The sequence below is a fragment of the Calonectris borealis genome, chromosome 1, assembly GCF_964195595.1.
Source record: "Calonectris borealis chromosome 1, bCalBor7.hap1.2, whole genome shotgun sequence".
Taxonomy (NCBI): domain Eukaryota; kingdom Metazoa; phylum Chordata; class Aves; order Procellariiformes; family Procellariidae; genus Calonectris; species Calonectris borealis.
In genome coordinates this window covers 34,349,809-34,365,564 of record NC_134312.1, presented here as the reverse complement: position 1 = coordinate 34,365,564, position 15,756 = coordinate 34,349,809, and the positions used below count along the sequence as shown (strand labels likewise).

Sequence of the window (15,756 nt, the reverse complement as noted above, 5' to 3'; positions counted from 1 at the left end):
CATATACGTAATTAGTGATTTTCTACCCTTCACCCACTCCTGTGTCCAAACAAAATGAGATTGGAGAAATGTCCGTGTTCCCCAGCATCTTTCTGAGATGCTTTGAGATGTCTCTTTTAGAGAACTGTTTATGCTATGCAGTTGTTCGAAGACTGGAGTAACTTGTTTACCTGTTTGGGGTTGTAGTCTGTATCTAGAAGCAGAAGCTTTGGGGAATATTTTTGTATCCTGTGTACCTTTGTGTGTTACACCCAGACTGATCCTTACCAAAGGGCAGAGGTGCACAAAGTGCTCTGTGTCTTGAGGCCCACTCTTTTGATCTGGACTAATACCGGTATCTCCAAAGCTATGAGCAATTGCATCTTCAAGTGGCTATGTCTGTATCTTCTATAGCTAAATAATGATAAATTGATAGCAGGCATGAAAGAAGATGTTAGACTCTTGGACTGATTTTAGGTATAATTCAGTGAAAAGAAGACTGCAGCTATACTTGTTTCTGTGCTACTCGGCACAAATACGAAGGATATGATTAATGACATCAAGCAGAGAGGTAAGGAAGTAGAAGAAAAGAACTTAAGAAAAGTTGATAAGTCTTGAAGTCTATCACAGTCAAAAAGGATTTTTTAATGATAATTTTCTATAAAATCTTCAGTGGCTTAGAGAAAAGAATTCTGTGTTTCTTGTGCCTGGTATAGCTAGAAAATTTTAATATGTGTCAGATGAGTGCTTTCTGAACATATTCAATCCTACCTGAACCATGCTAGCTTGGCGTCTCACGAGCAATGGAGCTTATTCTTTAAACAAGAAGCTGCTCTATGCTATTATTCAGCAGCATGTATTTTGTTTATTAATACAGCTGATAGGTAAGTGTTAAGAACCTTAGGAAAAACAAAAATTCAGTAAAAAAGCTGTGACCCTTTTTGGATAACATGTACATTCTTAGTTGTTTAATGCCAAAGTCTGATACAGCCAACCCAGGCCAGGAAATCCAAAAATAAAACTATCAATTTGTCATTAACTCAGGCTTCAATGAGGAAAACAACAAAAAGGCAAAGAGTGGATGTCACCATGGCCAGAGGTTGCTCTTGACACACACGATTCTGCTGTCATCAATGAGTATTGAAGACCCTCTAACGCTAGTAAAAGTGTACAGCTTTTTGCTTCTTAATGTCCTGTGTTAGATAACAGCACGGTGGTAGCTATGGTGAATTATAATATTGCAGGAATGTTACCTAAACGTATCTCTAGGTTACAGGGAGACAATCCACAGCAGGAAAGAAAGAGAGAAAGAAAAACATCTGCCTCTCATATCATAGTAGGACTGTGATGTTTACATCATGACCATGTCACTGGGTCTCAGTACTAGAACTTTCTGCTTTTACGGGCTCTTCTGTTTCTCTTGTCTTGTTTTACTTGGTTTGTGTTGCTTCACACTGTTAATGAGCTGCCCAGGTGCGAAACACCTCTCTGACCTGACCTCTGCCATTGTCCTGCTTGAAGGGCTCATTTAACTTAGCTTCTGTGAAGTTAGGGGTAGAAGCTCTTTCACAGCAAAATATGAAGCAGAAGCCAAGTGGAGTGATAAAAATAATAATCTTTACTGCCAACAAATAAGTGTTTGTTATTTTGTAAGAGGCCTGTGTTGCAGCCTGATTCCAGCTTGCATTCTGGAGCTGTTGCTGTTACACCAGTCCTGGTCCCCTGAGCCTGACCCGCAGTCTCCTGTGGGAGACAAGAAAATAGTTATTGGAAAACAACAGCGAAGTGCTGCTGTTTGGTCAATTCTAATGCTTCAGTTAAAGAAGAAAACTTTAAACAAATGAAATTATTGAGAAAGCAATGAGGGAGACAAGCTCCACACCTTTATAGACAGATGTGGAAATTGTGGAAGCTTCAAGTCAGTTACTACAACCAGCTTGAATTCAGCATAATAAAGGATGATTTAATGGTGTTCAGCAACATCACAGCATTAGATTTCATGAGAGCAAAGAGAAGGAATTTAAAAAAAACCTACTGAGTTGAAAGGTTTAATCTAAATTTTTCAGCCTGGAAAAGAACTTAAGAATCTTAAAAATTTGTAATTAAGATGCAATGGAAAACAGTCACACTCAGGAAAAATGGAAGGTTAAAAATAGGAAAATAGGAAATAGGGATGGCTAGAAGGTGAGACTTTAAAAATAAATTTCTCTGAAATGGAAAGGATGATGCAATCAGGGAAGAGTATTCAGTCAGTGGACCTTGAAAGGAAGAGATAAGGGGAAGAGAAAAGCAAAACAAGTCAATGTTAATCAAAGACTTTCAGTTAAATGTTGAAGTATTTTATAAATACACCGGGGAACAAAAAGTGCTAGGAAAAAAAGTAATACCACTAGTAAATGAGCTACTGAGTGTCTAAGCTATTGAGCTCTTTTATAAATGTCCAAACAAAAAAAAAAAAGAAAATGAAGAAAAATATATAATTAAGACGTGTCCTGTAAAAGCACTTAACAATGACAAGGAGACAGTAAGGGGATTTAAGCAAGCCTCCTATCCAGCTGCCTTAGATCAATGCCATAACCTGAAATTGAATTGAAGACCTGGAGACAGTCTGTTCTTGTGGCCTTTACTACTCCTTTCATCCGTTTCATGCTTGGTACAATTTATTTTCCTATATCTCATGGACAATAGAAAGGTATTCTTTGACCTAACTGAAAAAAAGATAGGACTGTTTTTGACGGGGATGTTTTATAATCCCTGGATTCTTTTTAACCCTCAATCATATTTGTTTCTGTACAGGCCATGACTTTTGCACTGAAGGACATAACTGTATGGAGCATTCTGTCTGCCGAAACCTAGATGACAGAGCTGTCTGTAGCTGCCGAGATGGCTTCCGAGCCCTTCGGGAGGACAATGCCTACTGTGAAGGTAATACCTCGTAAAGATGCTTAGCTCCGCTGTATAAATTACTGTGGGAAGAATGTATTGATTCATGACTTGTCAAAAGGATAGGCCTATTAAATGCAATTAATTAGATATGCAGCATATTAATCAACTAAAATAGTTATCTCTCCAATTAAGTTCTTTAAAAAAAAAAAGTTCTGATCAGTGTCGAAGTTGCAAGTTAGTATGGCTGAGGTCTTGAATTGGAAACATGATTCCATGGAAAAGTTTTCCTTTTTTCATGGTATTCAGATATTCAGGCAACCTAAAAGGTCAACTATTTGAATAGCATATTAGTATAACATCTAGTTTCTCTTTTCGTTGCTGCCTGTTCCCATTCTTTCCCCCCAGGAAGTAAGTACATGCTATAGACTAGATACTAGTATTAATCATACTGAGTAATGATTTATTATTTGAGCTGCTCTTTTGGTATCAGGGAGCAACAAGCTATTTAATCAGAAAAGAAGCCTCGATAGTTTGTGTCTAGCATAATCGTGTGAAAAAAAAAAAACATCCCCACTCCAGCAGCGAGAGCCAAAGTCCTCTGCACGATCTCTTAGCTTTTGTGCTAACTGTTGCTCTTCCTCATGAAAACCCTGATTCTGCAAACACATAATACTAGTGTACTCTCAGGCCATTCTTACCATAAAGCTTAAGTGCTGGCAGCAGGATGGTCTTTGACTAATAAGCAATTTGGTTCAAATTTAGCCTGCTAAATTGAAAGTTAAGCATATGTGAGTAGAGTCTAAGGTACTCTGCAGTCCCACCTAATACCTGGATTGTTCTCTGGCAATGCACAATTAAATGGGATGAATCAAGCCCTTTTAAGACTGTTCCTTTGGCTCAACTCTGCAAAGGTTAATGCCTGCAGCTTACTTGAGTTAGTAGCTGCATTAATGTCACAGGGAATGTTCATCTGTAGATTTAGATTTGAGAATTCATGACTCTTTTCAGGAAAGGAGCAGGTAATTAATTCAGCTTTGCATACCTCTCTGCTTAATGTTTATGGTAAGCCTTCTGATGGAATCCTGTTCTGAGAAGTAGAACTAAAAATCATGCAGAAACAAATCCCTTGCCCCTCATCGTGTCCCAGCAGGCATCTGACATCAAGACCCGCTGTATAGCTTGTTCTGTGTTGCAGCATCAGCCACTTTTTATCCCATAGTCCCTGGAGACTATGCCGAGGCTTAGGTTGCGGATCTGCATTTCTGGGAACTCATCAGCCATTTCCTTTTCGAGGGGTCACTGGAGCAATGGAGTTATGGTGAAATCAGGTGCTTTAAGAAGGTTTTTTCTGTGGCTCTATTGTTACTCTGCTGAATGAAAGCAGAAAAACAAGTTATGCTCTCTTAGTGATCTCCTCATTCCTCAAATTAGAGTCTGTTGCTAAGTGTGGAACTTGCCAGGCATGTCATAAGCAAAAAACAAAAGAAGCATTTTAATCAGCATTGGTTGTGAAATGTTTAGATGAGGACACGGTAGATTATCATATGTGAGACTGATGCATTTGTATTACAAGTGGATTCACCAGTTTGTGCAGTACCTGAATTCAGTCTGATGATTTTTTGGGAAGATTTCTTGGCCCGATTGCTTCTGTATGGGCAAATGACATTGTTTCTGGGTGGTAATTATCAATCTGCTTAAATGCTTTCAAAAAACTTACATAAGTGAATAAAAGATTGGGACACATCATTTACATAAAAATAATAATTGTATTACTATGCTTGGATGCATTAAATTCTCTCTTAAAAATGTGTATGATTTAGGGCCTGATCCAGGAACATGTGCTCACCTTGAAGATAACGGGAGGAAGTCCCATTAGGAAGATGTGCCCACATGAGCGAAGGTCATGAGATGGGGTCCGTGCCAGATGAGGTTCTCCCAGCCAAGGGCGAAGCTAATTCAGCAGGCAAAACAGCCTAGCTTTGCTGCTAGTTATGCACTGTAGGCACCACACTTGAACTCTGCACACTTGGTACAGGAGTCCAGAACTGGCCTTGGCTGCCCATCCCTGACTGAGTGTGCAGGTCGTATGCTGGAAGGAGGGGAAATAAGGTTACAGATTTAAACTTTAGGATTGTTTTTGTGGAAGAGGAGGGGCAGGGGACTGAAATACCCGTGTTTCTTCAGAGTTGTGCTTTTAGTATTGTATCCCTTTTTCCAGCCCAAATGTCTCTTTGAGCACTGAGTTTTTTATTTCTGGAAAGAGACTCGTACCTCAATATTAAACAATGTAATAGCAAAGGGCACAATAGCAATAGTGTAACACCAAGTCTTTTCAGAGTCCTGTCCCTCATCTTGAAAGGCTGAAATGGTCCCAACTGCCCTTTCTCAGCACATACCCTTTCTTCGCTGGGCCATTATTGTGGCTTTAATTATGAGCAATGCCAAGTGTAGAAATGTCGAGTTAACACAAAGCCTTTCAGAGAAGGCTTTTTGTAATGGCTGGAGCCCATGGGTAAGATAGCTGTTTCTATGTTCGCACTTCACAAACTTCAGATATAGTGTAAAATTGGATGTCATTGATTCTGTGTTACAGCCAAATTTCACGAAATAATACAATCCTGATTTGTGCCTCAGCACTATCAAAATTCAAAGAATAAACAGAAGTAATGATGCTCCCATTGGCAGAATTCCTTCTTAAGGCAGAAGAACAAAAATAAAAATATTCAAAGCTGGTTTCAGTGTGAGTCTGGAAAAGCTGCGTAAATTTCATCTGAATGATAGAAGAGTTTGGCTTCTGTCCTAGAAAGAATTGGTGCTTTTCCAAAGCTGTGTGATCTCTCTAGATACTGTTATGGTGGATACCTTTCTGTTTTATAATAATAATATTTGTTAATATTTATGTCACATTTAGCTTGCCCTTGGAGGACTGTTTAAAGCAATACTTAAAGAGTTGGGATTTCTTCATTTATGTGTTGTAAGCCTTATTCCAAGTACTCTGAAATCTATTTTCTGCCTGAGGTTATTATGCAGTTTGAGATACCTTGTGGGCCGGTTGGTTATGGATTATGCTGCCCAGGTGTAGGTGCTTTTGAATATAGCATCCTTGGTGTATAGCCTACCTAAAATCAACGTTTTACAAAAACAGATGTTCTGATGAAGTGTAATTAGTTTTCCCAAAGCAACACCTGCAGTGCTGTCAAACTGATGATTGCCCTCCGGGTTATATTTCAAATAGTAATTCAATGCCCACTACATTTGTGGTGGTGGAGTTATGCTGAAAAAGTTATTAAGGATAAAGTTTGTGACTCTTGGCTATCAAGATATTCTGATGCATCTAGAGGAGTGAAATATACCCATAATTCAAATAAGATGGGTTTGCAAATAGTCTGCTGGTGGCGGCTTTAGGCGTTCTTCTGAGATCCTTGAACCTAAGCTATTTTCATGCACCGTGTCATGCACTTTTGGTGCTCCTCAAAAGATGTGTTTGGGGAGGAGTGTTACTTGTACCCTTTGGAAACTGCACTTGGAAGGATTGCTTGAAGTCCAGTTTTCTGATTTAATAATAGCGCTCAACTATCTCTGTGCAAAATCTGATTTCACTTCAGAAGTGTTGCCAAGTATTGCTGATTAAATAGAGAGGAGAGTAGGCTCAAGAAAGAAGACAGGAGAATGCAGTAATCTTTTGTAAGCACCAGAACCGAATATGATCTGAGAAAAACAGGTTATTTGCTTCTTTATGAAGAGGATTTTGCCTGATGCAGAGGCCGTTTTACGTCATGTACTGATTTTGGCCAAGATGGAGTTAATTTGCTTCGTAGCAGCCTGTATGGTGCTGTGTTTTAGATTTCTGACTAGAACAGTGTTGATAACACAGGGATGTTTTAACTGTTGCTGAACAGGGCTTGCACAGTGTCAAGGCCGTCTCTGTTTCTCGCTTCCCCTGCGGCCAGTAGGCTGGGGGTGGGCAAGAGACTGGCAGGGGACACAGCTGGGACAGCTGAGCCCAACTGACCAAATGGATATCCCATACCATGTGATGCTCAGCACTAAAAATGGGAGTACTCTTTCTAAGGTGGCTGTTGCTTGAAGATTGGCTGGGCATCAGTCTGCTGGTGGGAGCTGGAGAGTGATTGCCTTTGAATCATGTTTTTTTCCTCTTTTTCCCCTTCACTGATTAAACGGTCTTTATCTCAACTCACGAGTTTTTTCTCACTTTCACTCGTTTGATTCTCTCCCCCATCCCACTGGAGGGGGGAGTGAGCGAGCGGCTGGTGGGTGCTGAATTGCTGACCAGGGTCAACCTCCACACATCACAAATTTACCTTATGGGTGTGTGGACCATAGTGTTTATTTTCTGATATTTGGGAATTTTGTTGTACTAGTTGCACAGTACACAACCTAGCTAACTTATCTTAACAATCTGGGACCATTTAATATTATAAAACAATTTTTTGTGAAACCATTTTCCATTTTTATTCTAATTTATCCTTTTTCCTTAGTAACTCTCCTAGTTTCTTTATGTTGCCATGTTTGTCCCAGTTTCAAGTGCAGCAGCTGAAATGAGACCAAAGACTGAGTGACTTTGTCTACATTTGAGAATTGCATCAGCTTCACTGATGATTGTCACTTGAGGGGAGAAGGTCTTCAGTTTAGAAATCTGCTTTTGAATAAGCTGGCTTCATTTGAGTCCTCGTCAGTGGAGGGAAGTAAACAGTCTTGGAGGATGAATTGTCTCTTTCCAGAGTAGATATCTGAAGCACGTCAGAAGCACCACTTGGTTGGACCTCATCAGGTTTCCCTTAGCTCAGAGTTGTATGTTCTCATTCTGCTTGGAAAGATTTACTAATTCATCCCTTGTTTGGGTAAAAATACGAATGCATCATTCAACCCTCTTCCCCAACAACAAAAACATTACACTTCTTCACTTCCTAATTGTACTAATTGTTGTTTTTAACTTCTGGATTAGAAAAATAAAGTATGTTTTCATAATGAGCCTGATTTCTACAGATTGCAGTGAAGAGAAGAATTCTTACACACGATAAAAGGTAATAATCAAATTGCAGTAGGATACGTGTTGCATCATATTGGCCAAGTGCCATAATCAACAACACATTTTTTCTTTTGACAAGTGTAATATTGAGAATAGCATAAGTAAGATAGAGACCTCTGTAATGGAGATAAACCCCAGCGTATTAAAATATATTCTATTAAGTCCCCTTGGTCTTTCATAACCAACATTGGGCTATTTGCTAGCTTTGCTGTCTTCATGGTATGCAGCATATTCTTTGGGTGAGAGTCTTACTTTGGAGCTCTGCAGTACTGTCAGTTTTGTGAAACTGGGAAGGTTACCCAAGCTTCTCTCTTCATACATAATTTTTTTTTGTAAGTGAGATGTGACAGTAGTATCACATATAGCTAAGAAATAAAGATTTCCATCTCCATCAACTGGCAGTGTTTGAGTCGTTACCTTGTCATTTTGGGTTGAGTTGGAAAACTAATCAAGCAGAAAGAAAAACTTTCACTCCAGGAGGGCAGAATGTTATTTCCAAATCCCTATTAAAAAGTAATTAAACATTATTAATATTAAAATTAAACATTAATATTAAACAGTATTAATATATTGTCAATTATTAATTTTTTTTTCTCAGCAAAGGCAGTAAGTGTCATGTTATTTCCATCATTGTGTTACTGAGAAATCTAAATATGAAGAATTATCAGGCCACTTCTAATGTGTCAGTGTGTCGGAGTGGACCAAATCCTTCTTGTCTGCCATGGCTCTTACTCAGGAAGACAATAAAGCAAATTCCTAACTTAAAGTGTACAAGTAGTATCCCTGACACCAGTTCATAAAGTGGGTGCATACTGGGGTACAGATAGTCCCACAGCCTGTAGCAGTCGAATGGTTTGTACATGTACAAATTGCAGGATGTGATTCAGTGTTATTTGATTTTAATTACTTCTACAGGAGGGATGTTCAGACTGATTCTATTATCCACCCATAGCCAGGACTGACAGTGATGTTATTACGGTTAAAAAAAAGCTGAAACTAATCATATAAAGGGAGCCTCTTGGAAACTCTTTTAAAGTCTTCTGTGTTAGCAGTGTCTGGTAAGGAGATGCTTTATTGACCTGAGAGCAGCCCTTTTCCACCAGCAATAAAAGCATATGTTGCATTTTGTTTTTAAATGAGAAATTAAGGTGTAAGTTTTCATACAAATTGCTTAAATCTGCAACCTCAAAGCAAAAGAGAAAAGAAACTAAAGCCTTCATTTTGTTCTTGTTTTCCTTTCTCTCCAGTTTTCACTAGTAGCTGGGAGGTGACTACTGAAAGAATTAGATGCTGTCACTGTGCTGAGAAGTACCCACAGCCAGCTGGTTGGTTTTCTTACGCAACTTTAAAAACTTCAGTCTAAAAGTGCGACGCATCTTAATGATATGTAGAGGCTGGATCCCCAAAAAGCTGTAACAAAGACACAGAAATGCCTGGCATTAAACCAAACTGAATTTAAACTAAATAGTCTTTTACGAAGAGCGCAGAGCAATAGCAGCCACAGTGATTGTATCTGTTATGGTACTCTAACTAGTGTGGCATCATTTGAGAGACAACTGAGTTGTGATATTGCCACTTGTTTCTGTAGAACAGGCAGTAGTCTACTGGATAGCTTGCAGGAGTATGCTGCATGCTTGAGACCCTATCCCAACCCAAATAGAATCGTAGAATAGTTTGGGTTGGAAGGGACCTTTAAAAGTCATCTAGTCCATCCCCCCTGCAATAAGCAGGGATGTCTTCAACTAGAGCAGATTGCTCAGAACCCCATCCAACCTGACCTCGAATGTTTCCAGGGAAGGGGCATCTGCAACCTCCCTGGGCAACCTGTTCCAGTGTTTCACCACCCTCATAGTAAAAAATTTCTTCCTTATATCTAGTCTAAAACTACCCTCTTTTAGTTTAAAACCATTCCCCCTTGTCCTATTGCAACAGGCCCTACTAAAAAGTCTGTCCCCATCTTTCTTATAAGCCCCCTTTAAGTATTGAAAGGCCACAATAAGGTCTCCCCAGAGCCTTCTCTTCTCCAGGCTGAATAACCCCAACTCTCTCAGCCTTTCTTCATAGGAGAGGCGTTCCACCCCCTTATCATTTTTGTGCACTCCTCTGGACCCGCTCCAACAGGTCCATGTCTTTCTTGTGCTGAGGGTTCCAGAGCTGGACGCAGCACTCCAGGTGGGGTCTCACCAGAGCAGAGTAGAGGGGCAGAATCGCCTCCCTCGACCTGCTGGCCAAGCTTCTTTTGATGCAGACCAGGACACGGTTGGCCTTCTGGGCTGCGAGCGCACATTGTCGGCTCATGTCCAGCTTTTCATCCAGCAGTACCCCCAAGTCCTTCTTGTCAGGGCTGCTCTCAATCCCTTCATCCCCCAGCCTGTATTGATACCAGGACTTGCCCCGACCCACGTGGCACTGGGTCTTGTTGAACCTTGCACTTGGCCTTCTTGAACCTCATGAGGTTCCCATGGGCCCACTTCTCAAGCTTGTCCAGGTCCTTCTGGATGGCATCCCATCCCTCAGGCTTACCAGCCGCACCACTCAGCTTGGTGTCGTCTGTAAACTTGCTGAGGGTGCACTTGATCCCACTGTCTATGTCATTGATGAAGATATTAAACAGTACTGGTCCCCATACGGACCCCTGAGGAACACTGCTTGTCACCAATTTCCATCTGGACATTGAGTCGTTGACCACTACCCTCTGGATGCGTCCATCCAACCAATTCCTCATCCACCGAACAGTCCACCCATCAAATCCATATCTCTCCAATTTAGAGAGAAGGATGTTGTGGGGGACCGTGTCAAAGGCCTTACAGAAGTCCAGATAGACGACGTCTGTAGCTCTTCCCTTGTCCACTGATGTAGTCATTCCATCATAGAAGGCCACTAGGTTGGTCAGGCAGGACTTGCCCTTGGTGAAGCCATGCTGGCTGTCTTGAATCACCTCCCTGTCCTCCATGTGCCTTAGCATAGCTTCTAGGAGGATCTGTTCCATGATCTTCCCAGGCACAGAGGTGAGGCTGACAGGTCGGTAGTTCCCAGGGTTCTCCTTTCTACCCTTTTTAAAAATGGGTACAGTTCCCTTTTTCCAGTCACCAGGGACTTTACTTGACTGCCATGACTTTTCAAATATCATGGAGAGTGGGTTGGCAACTACATCAGCCAATTCCCTTAGGACTATGGCATGCATCTCGTCAGGTACCATAGACTTATGTATGTTGAGGTTCCTCAGGTGGTCACAAACCTGATCTTCTCTTACAGTGGGAGAGACTTTGCTCCCCCAGTCCCTGCCTTGCAGTCCATCCACTTGAGAGGTGTAGGAAGAGAGGTTGCCATTGAAGACTGAGGCAAAAAAGTTGTTGAGTACCTCAGCCTTCTCCTCATCCGTTGTTACCAGTTTGCCAGTCTTGTTCATCGGGTGGGGGGTACACTTTCTTTGACCTTCCTTTTCTGGCTGACATACCTGTAGAAGCCCTTTTTATTATTCTTTGCATCCCTTGCCAAGTTCAGCTCCAGGTGTGCCTTGGCCTTCCTGACCACATCCCTGCACAACTGGGCAGCGTCCCTATACTCTTCCCAGGATACCTGTCCCTGTGTCCTCTGCCTGTGCATTTCCTTCTTGCCCTTTAGTTTGACCAACAGGTCTCGACTCAGCCATGCCAGTCTCTTACCTTCCTTTCCTGATTTCTTACACCTGGGGATCGAGAGCTCTTGCACTCTATGGAAAGCGTCCTTAAAGATCTGTTCTGCTCCCTTGTCCCTGAGGGCAGTTTCCCAGGGGGTCCTATTGACTAATTCCTTGAACAGCTGGACGTTTGCTTTCCTAAAATTCAGGGTCCTGAATTTACTCTTTGCCTGACCTATATCCCTCAAGACTGTGAACTCCACCAGTGCATGATCACCGCAGCCCAGGCTGCCTCCAGTCTTGACATCACCAATTAGCTCACTTGCGTTGGTGACCAACAGGTCCAGTATTGCATCCCCTCTGGTAGGGCTGTCTACTACCTGGCTTAAGAAGTTATCCTCAATGCATTCCAGGAGCTTGTCATGTTGCTCTTCCAGCAGATGTTGGGGTGATTACAGTCCCCCAGCAGGACAAGAGCCTGTGAGCGCAATGCCTTAGCTGGAGTAAGAAGGTTTTGTTCATAGGCTCCCCTTGATCTGGCGGCCTGTAGTAGACACCAACCACAACGTTCCTTTTGTTGCCTCTATCTCTAATTCTTACCCATAACCTTTCAACCTGCTCGTGGCTATTCTTCAGAGACAGCTCTTCACAATCTATCCATTGTTGATGTAGAGGGCAACCCCTCCACCCCTCCTTCCATGCTTGCCCCTTCTGAACAGCCTGTAGCCTTTGATAGCCACACTCCAGTCACGGGATTTGTCCCACTAAGTTTCAGTAATGGCAACCAGGTCGTAGCTTTCTAGCAGCACAGCGGCTTCCAACTCCTGTTTGTTGCCCATGCTGCGTGCATTGGTGTAGAGGCACTTCAGCTGGGCTGTTGGCTGTCTCCTTAGAGGAACACCCCTTAATTCCTTTGAGGTATTTCACTGCTGGTTCCCTTTTGGCTTCTATTACCTCAGAAGCCCTGGCTTCCGTAAGACTTCAAGTGTGCTGCAGTGTAGCCAGCATGTCTCAGAGCAACAGGCTGAGGGCCCTCGCTAGCACCCCATCCCTCTAACCTCAGCATGTCATCCCACAGCTTGTCATGGGCAAGCCTGATATTACCGCTTCAAGCCTAGTTTAAAGCTCTGTCAATGAGCCCCACTAGTTCGTGAGCAAAAACCTTTGAGAAAGGTGAATCCCATCCGACACCAGCAGCCGTGGTGCTGTGTAGGCTACCACATTATTGAAAAACCCAAAATTGCGGCAGTGACACCAGACACGGAGCCATGCATTAATAGACTGGGTCAGTCTGTTTCTTCTAACGTCATGGCCTGCAACTGGAAGGAGAGAAGAAAAAATAGCCTGTGCTCCAGATTCCCTTGCCAACCAACCCAAGGCCCTGAAGTCTCTTTTGATTGCCTTTGGACTACATGTTGTGGCTTCATCGCCACCCACATGGAAGAGCAGTAATGGGTAATAGTCTGAGGACCGTACCAGGCTAGGAAGCTTCCTAGTGATGTCCTTAACCCGGGCCCCAGGGAGGCAGCAGACTTCCTTAAGAGAAGGGTCTGTTCGGCATATTGGACCCTCTGTTCCCCTCAGAAGGGAGTCACCTACAACTATAACCCATCTTTTCTTCCTTGTGGAGGTGGTCGTGATACAGGGGGGGGAAGGCCTTTCTGACCTTGGCAACACCTCTGGTGTAGATGGGTCATCATTCACATCATCCATTGACTGGCCTTCAACCTCCAGAGCCTCATACCTGTTGTACAGAGGCACCTGGGAAGGCAAGGTGGGCAAGGAGCGGGTTCGCCTGCCACCCCGAGCGTGGACTTGCTTCTATTCACTCCTTTTCTTTAAGCTACTACCTTCAGCCTGGTGGGGGGAAGATACAAGATCCCCTTGATCTTGTTTTTTTTCTAGTGGCTGTTCCTGTTTCTGTCTCAGGGAGGGCAGAGCATCGTTCCATCAGTCTATCTCCTCCTCAGACTCCCAAATACAGTCTAACCCACCCAAAGGGGCCTTATCACAGCTTACAGGTACTATCCTGTTACGTGTGCATCTGTCTTCCAACGAGGAGTTTTAAAATACGTATGTGCAGTACAATCTGTGCTGTCTCTTCCTGAGAAGAATCTGATATATATTTGTAGTTTCTGTATAAAAATATTAATGCTCCTTATTCCCCTTTTAAAATAGGGGAAAACAAAAACACTAACAGTGGCAAGTATTTCTAAATTCTTGACATTCACAGTTCAAAATGATGAGAAGCTGTCATACTTCAAAAAAAAAAGAAAAAGATTATTTTGCAATTCAAATTTAAAGACGTATTTCTATCTGAGTGCAGTGCTGAAAGGGGATGGATCATGAACTGGAGTCTCAGTAGGTTGTTCTGATATTTGGAATTCACTAATTAATCATATACAACATCCTTTTTATTCTCAGTGTGCAGCTACATCAGAATAGTTATTCGGTGCCTAAGGAAAGGCCCCCCGGGATGCTTTCATGTCTGACAGATAACTATATATAATTACTTGTTTTATCGTGTATACACTACCATATGAATTAATTATAAGATATTAAATAGTAAGAAGATGCAGTTTGCCAAGTAAAACATTACATGATGGCAGACAATATTTGTTTTCAAAAATTTCCTGTGTGATTTATATTTTTTAAACTACATAATGTATGTGGAGTCCAGTGATGTTTTCATGAGACTGAGATGAAGATTTCATTTTCTTCCAAGAGTCTCACTTGCATGGGTAGCTGTTGAACAATATCTACTACTGCATGTTTAACAAGGACAGTTTTATCTCAACAGTCTGTCTGTCTTTCCAAAAACTGGGGCAAGTTGAAATAAAAACAACTCTTTGTACTGTTAAAAATGATATTTCTGAAATGCTGTAATGTGGTATTGTGCCCTTTCAAAGCTGTACAGAATCTCTGTCAAGGAATGTAGACCTTGCGTGACTTTGCCTTTGTTTTAGGAGTATTTTCTGTCCTCATAGCCCCCTCTCAGGCTGCAGGAGATGGACAGAGAAATCATGAACTTAAGCAAAGATCAGAGATTTAAAATAACGTGAAGGGAAAAGCACTGAGATGTGTATGATGTGTGTATGTGTTATCTACGTAGTTTAATTATGGGTGAGGAAAGAACACACCTTGTGTGAGGATCCAATAATTAGAATTTATTTTTAGTCTAATTGATGCTTTAGCAGGCTAGTCAAGATATAACAACCTCTTATTAGTTCAATTACAACAGTGCTAATGCTTATAATCCAACTTACCTAGTTTCTCTTAAGGTCCATTAATAATTCTATAAAAATCAATAGACACAAGTAGCTGCCCATTTCCTCTTACCCTCCCCATGCATTGCTACAATGAGTGGTCCGTGGCCTAGGTTCTTTGCTGGGAGCAGCATGCTGGGGATGGTGGAAGGTTATTTGATTTGTTATCCTCGGTCTTTGTGTATGCTTGAGGTTATTTTTGTATGTTTTAACTCAATACATGGGGTATGTTCTTGTAGGTAGTTCATGAGGTTAGTTATATTATGATTCCTTAGGTTTTAGTGTGTTTCTCTTTTGTGGGAGGAGAGATGCACAACTGCAGAAAGGTAGGCGAAAATAAAAATAATAAAAAAACCCAACAACAAAAAAAACAGTTTCAGAAGTAGATTATATATGTGTGACCACCTGGTAATTTTGCTGTTTTTTGCTAGGCCTTTTACTGCCTGTTGGTAACACCAAAGGCACAGGGCTATATATATATATGGAGAAGAAAAAGTCAAAGATTATCTACAGAGGATAAGAGTGATGACAGCTATGTCAGCTGGGATAAATAGCATGGGAGATTGTGAGAAAATACACAATTTTGATTGAAGTTGATGTTAACATCCTTTGTGGAATATGTCAGTTGGAAAAACTGCTGCACTGGCCTTGATAGAGCAAAGCAAAACAAAAGTGCAGTGTTCGGTTTGTGACTGACTGGGAGTAACAGTAGTTGTTAAACCACTGGCTTGCTTGGTGATGGAGAGCCTAGAAAGAGTAGTGGGAGGAGAAGGAGCAAGGGCCAGAGCTCTGAGATAGTTTGTCCTCTTAACGGGTGAGAAAGAGTATATGCAAGAAGAGACACATAGGAGCATAGTGTTGTGAAAACCAAAGCATGTGAGATACTGAAACCAGGTTGTAGCTGAAAGTGAAGGAAGCCTGGAGAGAATAGGAGCTTGGAAATACGTTCGGGGGAA

The 15,756-nt window shown here is 41.7% G+C and overlaps 1 protein-coding gene across 1 annotated transcript in view; it reads left to right on the top strand.

The window, feature by feature from the left end:
• The window catches only part of NELL2 (neural EGFL like 2), a 155,894-nt gene that overhangs the window by 68,528 nt on the left and 71,610 nt on the right, over positions 1–15,756 (top strand). The window contains exon 12 of the mRNA XM_075148205.1: positions 2,776–2,904. Coding sequence (XP_075004306.1) covers positions 2,776–2,904 — 129 coding nt within the window. The remainder of the gene's footprint in view (positions 1–2,775; positions 2,905–15,756) is intronic.